Raw genomic sequence first — 17,402 nt, 5'->3', positions numbered from 1 at the left:
TCCAAGTTGCTAATCTAATCCCCGACACAGTGCGTCGCTTCAGGGCAACGACCTAACCTACCCTCACCCATTTTTCACTACTCCATCATTGAAGAACTATAACTATATTAGGATGGCTCCTTTACAACAAATAAAACCTCCTAGATACCTAGCGGGAAACCTAATCCAGTCACTGCAACAAATTAATCAAACAAAATTCAACAACACTCAGTTTAGACAAAAAAAATGGATGCATAAATTGCATGTGCCATCTCACTTTATCGCATGGTAAATTATATTCTAAATCAAATGCCATAACATCTCCCCGTGTCTTTGAAACTTAGCTTACTTCCTCTTTTTTCCCGGAATTAGACCCTCAAATTGAACATCTTGTCTTACATTAAACAATTGGCAACCTAATACACCTAACCAACAGCCATCTCTCATCCATGCAACACCTAGCAACAAGGCTTTCATGCCATACTAGGGATCTAGGAAAGCATGATGTTCACGCATTATCTGTCCATCTCTCATCTAGCTTACTAAAAAAAATTATCTCACCTAGTCACCTACTTGTAGATACACTGAATGACCTCATTCCTGATTGTATTCCTTGCAGGGTGATTTGCTTATCCAAATGAACATCTTCATTTCAGTCTAATCAAACTCTGAACGTTTCTCATTTCTCAACTACCCATTCTGAAAATCAGCCTCACAAGGCAAGCCTTTGACAAATAATCATCTAAAAAATTCCATACTCCGAACACACAGACTAACAAAGCTGAACATCCCCAAGTCCTCTAAATTGGCATTGGAGAAAACTGGAATAAATAAATAAATGAAGTGTACTAACACGACCATAACCGTGAAGGTGGACTAAAATATCCAAAAAATTAAAAGAAATATTACACTACAGCGATATATGCCAAGAGCGAAGGATTTGAAATGAGAAGGAGAAAAAAAATCATCAAGTTGAATCGAATGACAAACCCCGTGATTAAAAGCGGCGACGCAGATACCGGTGGCAAGGCCGAGAAGGCAGCCAATAAGGAGAAGTGCCCACTCGGGAGGGGCGCTGTCACCTAGGACATCGGTAGCCGAAACAGCAGAGGATTCCGCATGGTTATTCTGACGGTAATGGCAGTGCTGTTCATCATCATCGTCGCCATCTAATAATGGAAGATGAGGATGATTGTGGTCCCTATCCAAACGCTTCAGGCTGAGTCGGCGTCCAGAAAGAGGCAACCCTCGATCCAGATGTTGCTTCAGTACATCCTTACTGCCTTTACTGTTGTTACTGCCTCCTTGAGATTCCAAGTCGCCCTCCGGTGACGCCGAGTTCAATCTCAGCAGATGATTGTGATCGCTGAAATCGCCTCCTGACATCTTCACTCCTCATCTACCCATCCACTTCCACCCCACAACTTCCTCAATCTTTTACTGTCTCCGACTGTGTCTTCATGCAGATACAATTAATACGATAGCAAAGAACCATGCGCATGGAATTACAGATTGGGGAGCAAACAATGGAAATGCAATTGATTCCTTAAAATGGATATTCTCTCCTACGCCTCTGGAATGACCTCGATTTGTTGACTAATTTATTTGATTGCAAGTACCCACCATTGCCGGCTTAGCAAAATAAATAAATAAATAGGTGCCCAACCATTGACATCGATCTTTCCTCATCGCCGCGATCGCAAGGAACCATATTCACCAATCTCAACTGCGACGATGCGTAAAAGAAAAAAGAATTGGAGAATGACTTTTTTCCCATGATCTTTGGATCACCGGAGAAACACGAAATTACAAGGAAAGGGTAATTCCCTCATTTTATCTTTATTTTAAAATAATATATTAAATAATACCCTATTTCGAAAAATATTTCTCATAATCACGTTATTTGGTCCAGTAAAATTTAAACAAATTTCGCTACTTGATCCAACGAGATTTAAATAAGAAGAAGAATTCTGTGCTGACGCGTGGTGGCCAAATCTCGCTGGATAGAGCAGTGAGATAGCAAATCTCGCTACTCCATCTACCAAGATTTGTATGAATTTTGCATGGAGTGTTTTTCCCCTCTCTCGGCATATTTTTCCTCCTCTGCAGCAACAAACAATATTGGGGATTGCCATCGCCAGAGCAAAAAAAACTAGCACCAGACCCAGATGGGTCACTCCACAACAGATCGCTAACCATTGAACCAAGGGTCGAAGTCGGGGCCAAATTTTGATGCATCACGAAAGAAGAATTAAAGAATTCTTCAATTCTGTCTATAAACATTGACGATCCATCGTCGTAAACTAGAGAAACTTCGATCTTAATATTGTTTATGGTGAAATCAACGCCGTCATACAGAGAAGTGACGATCAATGAGTGGTTTAACAACAAGGTGGGGATGGTTGCGTCGGGGAGAAGAGCAGAGAGGTTTTGGGGATGAAGTCTTAGAGGGGAAATATGAAATTGAAGCAAAAGAAAAGACGGTTGGCCAGAACGGAGGAAGGCAGCATCGGAAAGGGCGAATATGGTGGCTGCTAGTGACAAATTGAGAAGCAAATTAGGGGAGGTGAGCTGGAGGGTCAGCGCCATAGATAGGAAGTCGAAGACCGAGAAGGTTTGTGTGTTGTTTTGAAACATTTCTGATAGGAAAACGGCGGAGGAGGAGAGGAGGGGGAGGAGGAAGAGGGAGAAAAGAAAAGAGGTTAAAGTTGTCATGGTCTGAAGCAGCTTCTTCCTGCAAAGGCAGAAGACCAAGAAAGCGGGATATTTAGGTCACTTAATTGCTGCCGGAAAGTATATCAGTAATTTACACAATCTCATTTTCATAAAAATCATTTCTATTCACATATAAATACCATATTTCATTATTTTCCCCTAACATATTAATAATTTTCCTTTCATTATTCTTATCATAAATTACTCATCATTATATTTCACATTTTTCAATATGCGTCATATGTTACATAGTTTTCATCTAATATTCATAATATATTAATTTCACAAGGAAAAATATCATAACTTTATTTTCCACATATTCATTCAATCAATAATATAAAAATACTGTTATAATTTATTCCCCTTACTTGACTTACCGAGAGACTCATTAAAACCTAGGTCCTACGCCCCTAATGCCCGAAACTCAAATTCTGCAATTCGCATTTTCCCCAGATTAATTAACTCATTTCACAACATAATGCCCATGAAACCTTCCCTATGCTCCATGTACTCTAAATTAACATTTAAACTAATATTTAACACCCTTACTTGGTTTCTTAAATTATGCATGTAGGGTCCCGAAATTACACCCGCGGTGCTTATCCGAACCCTAAATTTAATAACCCAAATTCAACCTCATAATGCCCAACATTCTAACGTTTATAAATTTACATTAATTAAATAATAATTAACCCCTTAATAACCCCCTTATCCCAATTTTGGGATTATGCCTACGACGACCCCACGAGAAATCCGTTCCGCTAGACTTGTAAAGAATTATTCATAGAATCTTGTGGTGGTATTCGATCATCAATTGAGCTTAAAATTTACAAGAAATTTAGGTAAAAGTGAAAATTTAGTTTACCCCAGGAGATATGTCTACGTCACTCTTACGACCAATCCGCCCAGGTAAAAATGATGGCGGCGGAAAATAAAGTTCAACGGTATTTTCTAATTTTCGATCGGACGAGCATCCGTCAAGAAAATGAGGAGAGAGGGAGGGAGAATGAGAAGAGAGAGAGAGAGAGAGAGAGAGTGCCCGGAGGAGGCTTGTGCAGAGAGAACAGAAAAGAAAGGGGGGGGAGCTCAGACTTCTTGAAGGATCTTAATCCTTCAGGAAGTTAACATATATATATATATATATATATATATAATATTATAATATTATATTATATCATATTATTTAATTAATAATTATTATTTAAATTATTTATTTATTTATTTATTTTATGATCCACTACATTCTCATGTAATAATTATTTTGGGGGCATTACACCCTTGAAATCAGTTCTTTAAGTCATTCAAGAACAATTTGAAGAATTTATAGAGTCCGTTAGTGGGAAAAATTCACCATTTCTGAAGGCAAAGTTAGGGCTTGGCTTGCCCAAAGCTCTCGTCAAAGTTTGTCCATTTTTCAAGATGGTCCATCTTCAAGGTCAAAAGATAAAGTGAAAGAGATTGTTTTGGAAGACAATTTTGTCATCATGTTCTTCAAGGAAGTCAAAAGTCCAAAAGCCTCAAGGCTAAAATGCTCAAAATAATTGCTTAATTTAATTCAGATAATTCAAACTCATCAGATCATTTTGACCATTCTATCTACAGCTTTCCAGATTCCTGAGCAAATTTCAAACTTAATTATTATGACATTGACAATTGGTACGACTTTATGCAAAAAGATGAAGAAAAAGAGTCGCCTACTAAGTCATCTCATTCAAAAGAAGTAAGTCTTTGTCGAAGAAAAAACTTTCACATGGCCGACAAAAGTAACAATAACTTTATCATAAGATGTCTCTTTTTTATCAAAAGTTAAGGCAAAGTTTGCGGTGCCAACACATACGTCCAAAAGTAGCCAACGCTCCAGTCCAAAATTTTAAAGTAGGCCTTTTCCAAAAGAAAAGATTCTCCATCAGAAGTTAGACATGTTGCAAGCTCAATTATTCAAAGCTTTCAACGGTTCTCTATTTGTTAGGATAGGAAATGTTAATGTAGAGACTCGAATAAGTATCATGATTTAATAGTAGGAGGAGATGAGGAAAGAAGGAAATTAAATAGGGTCTCGTCGACAAATGTAGAGGATTCGTCGACGAGCATACATGAGGGGCTCGTCGACGGGGACGTGTATCGTTAACGAGAAGATACCAAGAGGATGTATAACGCAGTCCTGAATTTCATCAACAAAGGTGAGCACTCGTCAATGAATTCTTTTATTGACCTCGTCAACGAAGTGACGTGACTTGTCGACGAAGGTAAGCATATAAATAGGCCTAACCTTCATTTTTTGGCTAAAAATCCTGCGAAATTCCACTCTCTCTCCTCCATTCGTCCCTCCTCGCTTCTCTCTAAGATCTTGGGTCGGATTCTCATAAGTTGAACATCGCCTCACCAAGGCATACATTTCGTCCCAAAGAGGTTTTGCGTGTACCCTGAGTGATCACCTTATAAAAAATTTCTAACTATTTAGACTTAAAAGTCTAGAACTTTATTCAAGTGTATTATTCAAAAGTGGATCTTGTTATTCACAAGTTTGTCTCAGACAAAATCTATTTGAAAAATGACATAAAAAATAATTTTTTTATATTCTCAAATTTGTTTGAAGAAATAAAAGATATCTATATAGGGATAACATTTGGTATTTGTGTAGAATGACATAAAAAATAAAATCTTTTATAGTACCAGAGATTAGAGATGAAATAAAAAGTATCCCTAGTTACAAGATTCCTTACTTTGCCAGATAGAAGGAAAATGCATATGTAGTCTTATTCTTACGTTGCATTTGGAATCATAAATTTTGGATCTTAAATTTAAATTTAGTAAATTTAGATAAATTTTAATATAATTTTTTATTACATCTTATTTAAATTCAATACAACTTTAAATTTAAACCACTTCAAACATTTTAGGGATCGTTTGGAACGACCTATATAGAAGTATTTTTTAGAAAAAAATGCTGAGTGGTGATAATAAATGCTGAACTAGAAAACTGTTGAAAGTTATAAACATTATTTGGTTGTGTTTAAAATAGTATTTGGACACTTACTTTTATTGTAGGATATTATAAAATTATTTTTAAATATATATTAAATTACAAATACAAATAATTTTTAATTAATAATTATTTTAACTATTTATAATTAAAATTTAAATATTTTATATTAAAAATAATATAATAATATTATTTTTAATTAATAATAATCTTGTTATTAATGTATATTTATAAAATATTACTATCATATTAAATTATGATAAAAAAATATTATTAATTAAATTTAATATTTTAATTTATTCAATGTTAATTTAAATTTATAGATAGTTATTTTTATTCATTCCAAAAATTAAATTATATTTTATTAATAACCATTAGGTTATAATGCATAACAAAATAATACATGATTGATTTTTAATTAAAAATTTAACTAATAATTTTTTTACTATTATTTTTAGTTAATATGTAAGTATTTTTATTAAGTAAAAATAAAATATTATTTTTTGATTAATAATAATATTTTTCTTGATATATATATTTATAACATATGATTATCACATTAATTTATGTTGAAATAATATTTTTAATTAAATTATTATTTTTATTTTTTAATAGTAATTTAAATTTATAGATGATTTTTACTCTTTATTTCAAAATTTAATTATGGTTCATTGAGAATTAATATACTATAATGGATATTAAGATAATATATTATTATCTTGCAATGCATTTTTTAAATTATAAAATAGTCATTATATTTTAGTATATTTATAAAATTGATCATCAATGTCACTTATAATACCTAAAAATTATCCAGGATTGTTTCTTAAAATTCACTTAAATAATTTTTAAAAAATTTATTTTGAAAAATCCCTTATTACACTAAGTGTTTATTGTAATACAAGGTTTTTGTAAAAGTATTTATTTTAAGTGATAAGTTTATTCACTTTTTTATTTATGGCATGGGGCTTATTTATGTGGATGCATGGCTTTTATTAGATATAGATATAAAATAAAAATAAATAAATAAAGAGAAAAGAGATTTTTTTGTTTTTTGACATTGAGCGAGGGAGTGGAGTGAAAAAAAAAAGAAAAAGAAGGGGCAGGCGGCAGGTGGTTTCGATTGCGTGACGCCTCAGTCATTTTGATGGTCTGGCGTGGTTGAGATTTCTGTTCGAGTTCAGCAAACGGCGGCACACAGTCTCAATTCTGAACTCAACAAACACGACCTCTCAAGACTAGGTTGCAGAAATCAATAATCAATTAAATATCAATTTTCATTGCCAATGATATGACATTATTTCTATTGTCTATTGCTCTTTTCAGATTGCAATGTTTCTGGCCACCGATGAAGGCAAATATTTGACAAGAATCTTTGCCTTCCTACTCTCCCTCTCGACGAGGTGATTTGCGGTGACGACGGACTAATCTGGGAATTCGAAACTCTATAAAGGAAGATCACATCTACTGGATCTCGATTCCGCCGGAACTCTGTAAAGTGGAGTCCCACCAGTCTCAAGGTTAGACCACTGCTTATGTTACTAAACCAAGAACACCAGATCTGTATCTCAAAGTCCTTTATCTTTTTCAGCGTCTGGTGTTTCTTGTAATGGATTTATTTTGAATCTTGCGGTCTGGCCTATAAAAAGCTGACAATCGTAAAGTTTGCCTGCGTCGAAGTTAGGTGATCAATCAAATTGGGGAGGTAAGCTGGAAAGTTTGGATAATCTGTGGAAACGGTCCATTACTGATCTGCTGATGTTTGTTCTGGAGTCATCTGGGGGAACTTTGACGATTTATGGGCGCGCAAGGGCATAACTTTTCGCAGCCCCCCGAGCAAGTAGACCATCCTTGAGGAGTAAATTCTAGGGTTTTGTGTGATAACTATCTTCCAGAAACATGCTTGCTAGACATCGAGGTAGTCCTGGAAATGGGTATAGGTCTAATCCTGTGGGTGTGGGTTTGGCCGTATCTCGGATCTCACCAGAAGGTTCTGTTAGAGGCCACGGACCGTATAACTCGGAGTACCGAAACTTCCATCGTGGTTTAAGCCGTGCCCAGTCAAAACCCTATCAGCTGCCCCAGCCACCACGCAGAGGTGATGTTTTTATGGAGGCTGGCCGACTTGCTGCTGAATATTTGGTTTCTCAGGGCTTGCTGTCTGCTAATGCATTATCATCCTTGAAGTGGCAAAATGGTACTCTGAAGAAGAATGTTGTAGATTTCCAGGAATTTAAGCCACAAGAGGGACATAACTCACTTATTTCTCAGGAAGGCCGAACTTCGGCCCTTGCTCGCCTTGGTAATGTTGTTCCTGATGTTGCTTCTGGTAGGAGAAGGTTCCCTGATGAATATAACCAAGCAGGATCTCGAAATCATGTCAAAGGAAGGAGAAAGTTGGGATCCTTCCGGAGTTCTAGCTCAAATTGGGGCCGAGATAATGGAAGGTCTGGCTCGTGGTTGGATAAAGCTAGGGCTTCCACAGAGATGGAAGGTATCAATGACTGTTCTTCTAGATATCAGGAGCAGCAGCTGGCTGGTAAAGATGTTAGTGGTGAGGTGTGGAAGTACTGCACTGATGAATTAGGGCCTAAAAATGATGACGTGGGTGACTCGGAATCTGAGTTGGAGAAATGTCAGTTCCCAGACAATATGAGCTCATTGGTTTCTTCTGGTGTTGGCAAAGATCTTCCACTTGGGACAAATGTGGATCTCTTGAAGATGCCTGATGAATCAGGATCTTTAAATACAGCAGCTGGTGAGGTGAAAGGTAGCTCTATTAATAATGAGATGGAGAAAAATAGCGCTGCAGAGGACCTAGGCATACAGAATTGTGCAGTGGAGGGTGACCATGACCATGAAAACAGAAATAATACTGATTTACTAAGATTGTGCAGATTTGCCAAGGTGCCTACCAGAACTCGTTCTTCATTGACACACAAAGGCTCTAAGGTTGATCCGCTTCCTATTACTATTGAGGAAAACAATCCTATTGTTAAACCTCCCAAAGGATCTGGAATATCTACTGATGATGATTCTTTTGATGGCTCCTCAGCTGATCCATTCTCAAATGCAGCAGAAAATCCTAAATGCCTAAGCTCTGACATTCCTAGAACACAGTCCATCCAGTCCGCGGAGGAGATTGGAGAAGTGGGTCCTACAATTTCTGTTGAGCAGAACAAATGCTTAAAATCTCATTCTTTTCCAGATGATGGTCTCCTGCATGAGCAACAAGCAGTTCAGGGACCACCTGGGTTTCACACATCCACCTTGATGGTTAAGGAAAGAGGGGAAAAACGTGCTGCACACCACAATGATGCAAGGGAAGAAACCAAGAAACCGAGGGAGTGGCTTTCTCCTGTAGTTAGTCAAAGTAATGAATACTTCAACATCTCTAACTCAAGGGAAAAAGAACCAAGTTTACAAGATGTGAGAGCTTCACCTGGTGATGAGTTGATTGTGGCCACTGATCGTGATGCTTCAGTGAATATTTCTCTGTTTCCCAAAGGTGGCAATGAACCATGCATTGAATATGCAGAAGAGAAGCAGCTTTTCCCAAGTTCATTTAAGATATGTGACCTTAATCTCATTGAAGCTCCAGATTTGAATGAAAATCATGATCGAGATCCTATGCTTATGTATCCTCAGGAAACCAAAAAAGAAGCTGGTCCTGTTGATATTGATTTGTCAATGAGTAATAACTGCGACATATCTGAAGAATATGGCAGACATGCAGCTGATGGAAAAGAGATTGAAGTAATTGATTTGGAAAATGATTCTGTACAAGAAGATGTGACCTTCAATAATTCAGACAGACAGTATGTTTCCATTTAAGTGTGCTTTTCTATTGAATATGCGTATTTAATTGTCTGTTATAGAGTAATGGTGGTGTGATTTTGTGGCATTACCATTTCTACTATGTTTCCTTGCCTTGTCTTTCAATCAACTTGTTATTGTGCCAACTGTGGCTGATTGTTAATGTGGAATTGATATATGTTTGTGTACTTGTATGTTCTCTCCTGAGTCTAAATTTATTCAATTATACAGGACGGAAACTGTGTTTACTTCCTTGGAAGGGCTTTCTAGTAATCCGCAGAATTCCAGTGATATTCATGATGTTCAGGATGGATATGGGCTTATGATATCAGAGTTGCTTGGGCCTGAGATCACTAATTGTTCTTCAGTACCAACGGGCATTAATTCTCTGCATAATGAGATGGGCCTTCATAACGAAGAGTTACCTGTACCGTCACAAACTATGGTAATATCCATTTAACATTAATCTATCTATATGGACATTTGATGGGTTGGTGTATTTGCATGTTTATTGAGTCTGTAAATTGCATATTTTTTGTGCAAGTGTTTTGTTGTATATCTTTTGCACTTAGAGATGTAAGGTGCTTTTATTTAACTGCTTGTTGGTCTCAGATACAATTGATGATAACTAACTGCAAAACACTGATTATTTCAGGGGATTTTGGGAGATGATGATCCGATATATATGTCTTTGGGAGAAATACCAATAAGTATGCCGGATATTTAATTTAATGGTATTATTGGTTTCGTTTTAGTCTACACTTTCTGTGGTGACATTTATAAGGTAGTGTTTGGATGCCATTTTACATTGCACATTAATGCATTTTATGCAGTAATTGACATTTGTGATACAGTTGATCATATAAAAAGTGATTGTGTTTGTTTCTTATAATGTGATTGTTGTGCCAAATAGATGTTTAAACACATAGAAAACTGATATTTTGACTAATAACAGTTTTGAGATACTAATTTATTTGCCACTATAGCGATGGTGTGTCTTAAAATGTTGTATGCATTAAATATGGAATAGTGAGGAATTTTCTACCTTTTTTTTATTGGTAGAGTATTTGTTTTAAGGCTTGAAATACATGGCTTACAACCTAAATTTTTAGGGTTTGTTTTAGCATAGACACGAGGAAATCTTGGGTTCAATTATGCTAAGTTGGATGTTGTTATTTATTATTCATTGTTTGTTTAACTTTTCAGTGTATTAAGGCTTGATATGCATTATTGGCTCACAACCTAACAGGATAAGGGGTTGTTAGGCATCATTGTCAAAAATTATGAAATCGAAAAACTAGAAACAAAAAGTGAAAATTGAAAACTAGCGACCTTTTAGTGTACCCAAAACTAAAACAAAATAAATACTAAATTGAAATCATGTTCATTTGTCTTTGAATCAAATAATAATTAGAAAAATATGATTAGAACAGGATAAATGAAAATTTTATAAAATTTAAAATATTATAATAAAAATAAAAAGTAATTATAATTATTTATTTAGTTGCTATAGTATTAAACTCACTTTTTAGTGAATACCTTCGCAACGAGTTGGGGATAACACCGGTAGAAGATAAGGGAAGGATGACTTAGATGGTTTGGGCATTTGAAACGAAAGCCAAGTAGTGCGCTAGTGAGGAGCAAGCTAGTTATTGTTATGGCACTAGGAGAGGTAGGGGTAGATGTGGAATAACTTGGAATGAGGTTGTGAGGAAGGATTAAATACCTCTTTAGTTAATGAAAATGCCCTCGATTGTGTGAATTGATGGAAAATGATTCATATAGCTGACCCCTCATAGTGGGACTTAAGACTTGTTATTACTATATTTTAAATTCATATGGTCATTTTATTGTAATTAAAATTTTTTCCTATGAATGAATGATTTAATGCACAAAAGTCAATTTTGGTTATTAAAATATTTTAGCAACATATTGCCACAATAACTGAAAATCATAAAAATCTGTTTTTCAGTTGTTGTGGAAATTGAGAAAAAAAAATAGAACATGAACAACATTAACAAAGGCGTTGTTATAGCATGTTTCGACATTGTAACAAGTTAGCAATGAAAATAGAAAATAGAAATTATATAAAACAATCCCTAAGCTTTTAGGTCAAGTGGTGATTTAACAACATTTGACACATTTGTTCCAAAGCATATGAACAACAATGATAGTAAAAATCATGTAAAGTTTATCTTTGTTTTTGTATGTAAAATTTGTTCTAGAAGCATGTGAAATTTAAATTCAAATAATTTATTTTGTTTTAATCGGAAATGTATTTAGAAATGCAAGCTCTTCCTTTATATGCATGGTGCCACAGTATATTCAATAACTTGGTAATAATGTTTGCATTTGTTTTCTGACACTTGAGCAAACAGCATTCAGGAAGAGAGCACGTAAATAGATTTGAGAAGTGTCAATATCCTTATGCCCTTGAGAGAATTTGTTAGCAGTATTTTCTGCACGCTTGCTTTGTAGTATGTTTCCATTAAAAAACGTGCTTAGGTTTTAATTGTTCGAACTCAATATCATTTTATTTTGGGTCTTCTTTCTGCAGTATGACTTTTCTAATGCCCTGTTAAATATTTCGTGGCAGTTCCATATAAGTTTTTCTTTTGATTCCAAGTCAGGTCTTTACTTCTTGTAGCCTGCATGTTTTCCCGTTCAAGTTTCCTGTTGCTTTCAACCTTCTCGCTTCATATTGTTTTCACCAACCAAATTTGTTAGGGGTATGATTCAGAATATGGCTTCAAGAAGGGACATGTATGGTTCCTAAAATAACATCTTATGATGCTAGTGCCAATCAAAAAGTTATTCATGTAATCAACAAGCTACTCAATGCATGGCTGAGGGTTATTATTTTCTATTATGGCACAAGTTTGGTAAGTTGGGTGCCGTTTCTCTTTGCTTGCATGTGCACCATTTCTTTGGATAAACAAGAGCCCTTTTTTATTATTAATTTGAAAATGTGATACGATTAAGGCAGAACCTGTCATCAATTATATGCTCATGGGTCTGTTAATTCCTATTGAATCATGGCATTCCTAAAGTAGACAGCCCACTAGTGGGCATCGTTGCATCATAAACCATCATAGTTAATATTTTTCATTTATGTCCTCTTATTAAGATTCCTAATGTCGTTGCAGTATGTATCTATAATAACTTTAATTATTTAGAGACCAAAGTCTGTCCTTCCATTGACGCAGGGGCAGCATCAAGGTTCTGCCATGAGAGAGATTAGAAGAAATAGAAGAGAGGGAGGGGAAGGAAGGAGACAGGAGATATCAGGGGGGGAACTCATGTTCAATCAACAATTCAAATTCATCAACTAACTTACAACATGGCTTTCACGCACTACTTATAAAAAAGCCTAGACACATAAAATTACACTCATACCCCTAAAACTATATGAATTACAAACATTACACACAAATATTACAAACAAGCCCCCAAAATACACATAATACTATACTAATTAAACTAAATACATAATTAAGTACTAATTAAACCCAACAATCTCTTAACCCAATTCTTCTTAATTATTCTCCAACATGGCTCTTCCCAAGATATTGCTTCTTGTCCTACATCAACTCTCCCTCAGTTAGGAAAAAACTTGGCCTCGAATTTTGAGATGTTGGAGAATCAAAAAGGAGAAACAAACTTGAACTATTTGAAAGCCAATGCTTGAATGAGACAAGAAACCGCATTCCATTGGCAGCACCCTAGACTTGAGTTGAGAATTAGCATCAATGAACTTATCGTGGATGACAAACTCAATGATAGGAATGTATGAAAGACTTTGGATGTCTTCAAGCATATGCATTTCCTTGCTTGTAGTGTTTTCAAGTTGAGTAAATGTGATTGATTCTTTGTCTTGGTTAATTGGTAGAGTGGACTACAAAAAGATTTTCTTCCCATTATAGTGGAAGACATGTATTCTCAAGCCCTTGAGTCACACCCAAATTATCCAACCAAGGAGAACCAAAGAGTACATGGCCAATCTTCATAGGTAGGATATCACACCAAAAATTAGCCAAATATTCACCCATTTGGATGAGAACCAAACATATTTCATTAACATGTACAATAGAGTTATTAACATATACTATAATCCATTGTGGTCTGCCCTTTCCCCGGACTCTGCATACGCGGGAGCTTTGTGCACCAGGCTGCCCTCTTATTTATTTATTTATTTTTTGTTTTTATTTTTATTTTATGTACAATGGAGTTATCAACCCATTACATCTCATAAGGCTCTGGGTGAGGTTCTGGATGAAGCTGCATTTGAGTGACTCCATTTATGGAAACCACATTTGTTGGACATCTTCCATCAATAATGATTTTGCAAACCTTTTCTCAGCATTTGAGAAAAGGTTTTGAAGAGCTTGAAATTGTGCCCAAGGTATGATAAATGACATTCCTCTGTCCTATAATTTGTCACCATGTTGCTGAATTTATGCATGTATATATGCTGCAGCTATATATTACAACCCTTTAACACAGTTTCCTACAAGCCTAAGAAGCCTTCTAATTTCTCAAAAACTATCTTCAATTTACCTTTGATATTGATCGTCCTGCTGAAATGAAACAAATACATAAAGAAAACTCACAAATTAGAGTAACAAAATCTGTTTTTTAATACTAGAGTGACAGTTTCTAGGGCTTCGTGCCAAAAATTATCGCGCGTGGTTGCAATGTAGTGTCCACAATCAAAATATCTTGCTGCATATCAAAATACCATGGAGAAAACACCATTTTCTGACTGTGAGAACCAATTTCTCGTGATTCTGGCAGCAGGAAGAAGTTTAGTAGGATCCTCACTCACGGTTGCCGGCGCGTGGGGCAGAAATCACTGTCAGCGACTTTCTGACAATGATTTTCTGGGAAGTGGTAGATCGAAGGGTGGCGAGTCGAATGGTGGTGGTGGTGTGTCAAAAAAACTCTGGCAAGGGTGAATTTTGAAGGTGCTGGCAGCTGGATAATTTCAGGTGACATTTGGGGCTTCAATGTTGATTGGTTGGTGATGAAAATTCGAGGGGAAGGGTTTCAGGGGGTCTGTTTTTGGTGGTGTGGGTGGTGTTGTAGAATCTAGGCTGGAATCAGGGTTTCGAAAAATGGGACATGACTGGAATATCTGAAAAAGTTCAGGAACTGCAGAACTGCTTTTCGGTTTTTTTTTTTTTTAACTGAAATTTCAGAATAGAGAAGAATCAGAGAGAGAATGATGGAAGAGAAATAGAGGGAAAGACAAGAAGGAAAAATGTAGGAGGAGGAGGAGGAGGAGGAGGAGGAGAAGAAAGACACAACAGAGAGGGGAGGGATCGATACAGAATAGAGTGAGAGAACTGAACAGAGAGGCAGGGCAGAAAACCAGAACAAGAAGAGAAGAAAGAAGAAGCAGCAGCAGAGAGGGAGGGAGAGGTTACAGAACAGAGGAGGAGAATGAAAGAAGAAGAGAAGGAGAAGAAGCAGCAGCAGAGGGAGATAGAAGTAGCAGAACAGTGAGGGGAGGAAGAAGAGAAGAAGAGGGGGAAGAAGAAGATTGAAAGGAAAGATAGAGGCATTGAAGTGGAAGAAAGAGATCGTGGTTGGGCTCTGATACCAAATGATGCAGAGGCAGCATCAAGGTTTTGTCATGAGAGAGATTAGAAGAAATAGAAGTGAGGAAGGGAGGGGAAGGGAGGAGAGAGGAGATACCAAGGGAAACCTCACGTTCAATCAACAAATCAAATTCATCAACAGGTAACTTACAACATGACTTTCACACAATATCTATAAGAAAGCCTAAAGACAAAATTACACACACCCATAAAACTACATAAATTACAAATATAATATTATACTAATTAAACTAAATACATAATAAACTACTAATTAAACGCAACAATCCCTTAAACCAATTCTTAATTATTCTCCAACATGGCTCTTCCCAAGATTTTGCTTCTTGTCCTACGTCACTCACCTATTGTTTCTTGCTATCTGCGAGCTTTGTTGATACTTGTTGTTAATACAAACCTATTTTCTTATCTCTCCCAACTAATTGATTTTGAGATTATTCTGCTGTTAGGCTTTTTGCGGGTCTGGGAGCAGCAAACACAGGAATATGAGAAGCCCTTTTGGACCATAATCTAGTGCAGCTGTTGTTAAGTCACTCATGACAATTGTGATTCGGTATGTTTGGTATTAGTTATTGGGGCTTTTTTTTTTCCTTGTGATTGCCTTTAGCCTTTTATAAAGGCAACTATGATGTGGATTTTTAGTCTAAATTTCACTTGTTAATGGATTCAAGCTAGTGTGCTTCCTATCATTGAATGCTTCTTTAAAGTTGCTGCTCCACCTCATTATTTAAAAAATTCATCAGGTTGGTTGATTAAAAGATTGTTATGGTTAATAGTTAATAGATACTTCTTTAGGTTAGTTGGTCCAGAAGATGTGGTTAAGAGGGCCTTTGTGCTGTATTTTCTGCTGCATTTTCGGAGATATTCTTTCTACATTTTGAACTTATGACTTAGAAAATTTCAGAATAGCGCCCCTATCATTTGGATACTGTCCCACAGAGCTTTTTTGCTGCTCAAAATTAGAGTTGACGTTGAGTTTTATCGTTTTCAACTTATTTATTAAAGTTTTAATTGAGTTTGAATTTGAATAACCTTCAAACTAGTTTTGGATATATTTGTTTAAACTTGTTTATTAAGTATTTGCTTGAGTTGAGTCCTGCTGAGCTTTAGTGTGCTCAAACTTATTAACTATTTGTTTGGTATTGTTATGTTTTGTTTTTGTCTACACAGTAAAGAAACAAATTATAAAAATGCGTTTGATTATGTTGTTAATTTTATATTTTTGTTGTCAATTTTTAATTATTTGCAGAAAAATTGAAAACTAGATTTTATGATTTTTAGTTGTTTTAGTTTCCTGTAAATTTAATATTCTGCAATTGTTCTTTTTTATTAAATCGTTCATTTTATACACTGTTAAATTAAAATACAAATAAAAAATTCTATCAATTTAAATACAATTAAAATAAAAATATATAAATTTTTTTTAAAATGATAAAGTTAATTGTAAAATATTTATATTATATTCCAATTGTCATGTCTAATAAAATTTCTATTGTAAAGTTAAATTTGAAGTATAATAATTAAGTAAAATAATGATAATATTTTTTATTTTTATTATTGTATTTTTTAATGGATGTTATTTTGCAGTTTTTATTATTTTTATAATGTTTTAATGGTATTATTTGATTTAAAGATGAAAATGAGCATTTTTAATTTAAAATTTTAATTTGTTTAGTTTTATAAATATTAATCAAACAAGTTATTTGTTTTTGATATATAGTTTCTTTTTGGTTTTCCATTTTTATTTTTGATTTTTGACAATAATATCAAACAATTCTGAATAATTTTTAGAAAAAATTGAAGCCACGTCCAAGCTTGTTGATTAAATTACTAATTGAGTTCAAGTTGAACCTAAGTTTGTTAGTTTTGGTTATTTTTAATTTAAAGACAAGTTGATTTGAAAAATTTATTTAAACATAAATATGGAGTGATGTCGTGATACTATTATTGAGTATTGAAAATTATCAAATAGATCTCATCTTGATAGTTTTTCCCCCTTTTTTATATTTTTAGAGTTGGACGTTATTAGTTAGAATATTAGTTTGTACATGGCAATTCATTATGCTCGGTTTAACAAGATGTTATAAACTAATTGTGGATAAGGGTGACAAACGGTCGCAGCTCAATGTATGACTTTGAGTATGAGTGATACGTTTATAAACGAGTCAATTAGGATTTAACCCAATTAATAAACGAGTTAGTCGGGTCGTGCATTTAGTTTTTTTTTTTTTTTTTTTTTTAAATTTAAATTCTTTATATATGTATAGATTATGATTTATGATGCATGTATG

The 17,402-nt window shown here is 34.9% G+C and overlaps 3 protein-coding genes across 24 annotated transcripts in view; 1 reads left to right on the top strand and 2 right to left on the bottom strand.

Annotated features, from left to right (window-relative positions):
- The window catches only part of LOC131168511 (chloride channel protein CLC-f), a 107,172-nt gene extending 105,385 nt beyond the window's left edge, over positions 1-1,787 (bottom strand). For both annotated transcript variants that reach the window (XR_009140319.1, XM_058128003.1), the window contains exon 1: positions 970-1,787. Coding sequence is in view for 1 of the 2 variants with exons in the window: in XM_058128003.1 (XP_057983986.1) it covers positions 970-1,365 (396 nt within the window). In the remaining variant the exon portion in view is untranslated. The remainder of the gene's footprint in view (positions 1-969) is intronic.
- LOC131150224 (putative fasciclin-like arabinogalactan protein 20) lies at positions 1,368-2,694 on the bottom strand. The gene is made up of 2 exons (XM_058100831.1): positions 2,097-2,694; positions 1,368-1,435 (listed from the first exon to the last, which is right to left on the bottom strand). The coding sequence occupies exons 1-2, from the start codon at positions 2,692-2,694 to the stop codon at positions 1,368-1,370; spliced, it is 666 nt and encodes a 221-aa protein (XP_057956814.1).
- Positions 2,695-6,695: 4,001 nt separating this feature from the next.
- LOC131168436 (uncharacterized protein At4g26450) lies at positions 6,696-15,800 on the top strand. 21 transcript variants are annotated; one of them, XM_058127921.1, is made up of 6 exons: positions 6,711-6,919; positions 7,004-7,197; positions 7,342-9,495; positions 9,725-9,938; positions 10,149-10,203; positions 15,561-15,800. In XM_058127921.1, the coding sequence occupies exons 3-6, from the start codon at positions 7,577-7,579 to the stop codon at positions 15,623-15,625; spliced, it is 2,253 nt and encodes a 750-aa protein (XP_057983904.1). In that variant the 5' UTR covers positions 6,711-6,919; positions 7,004-7,197; positions 7,342-7,576; the 3' UTR covers positions 15,626-15,800. The 21 variants fall into 21 exon arrangements, 12 of the variants coding, with proteins under 12 accessions (XP_057983886.1, XP_057983904.1, XP_057983913.1 ...); XM_058127930.1 differs by having other exon boundaries at positions 6,720-6,919; positions 7,362-9,495; XM_058127895.1 differs by having other exon boundaries at positions 6,720-6,919; positions 7,269-9,495.
- Positions 15,801-17,402: the final 1,602 nt, after the last annotated feature.

This window comes from Malania oleifera, chromosome 1 (assembly GCF_029873635.1).
Source record: "Malania oleifera isolate guangnan ecotype guangnan chromosome 1, ASM2987363v1, whole genome shotgun sequence".
NCBI classification, from domain to species: domain Eukaryota; kingdom Viridiplantae; phylum Streptophyta; class Magnoliopsida; order Santalales; family Ximeniaceae; genus Malania; species Malania oleifera.
The sequence above is the reverse complement of the archived record's forward strand: the minus strand, read 5'-3'. Positions and strand labels throughout refer to the sequence as shown.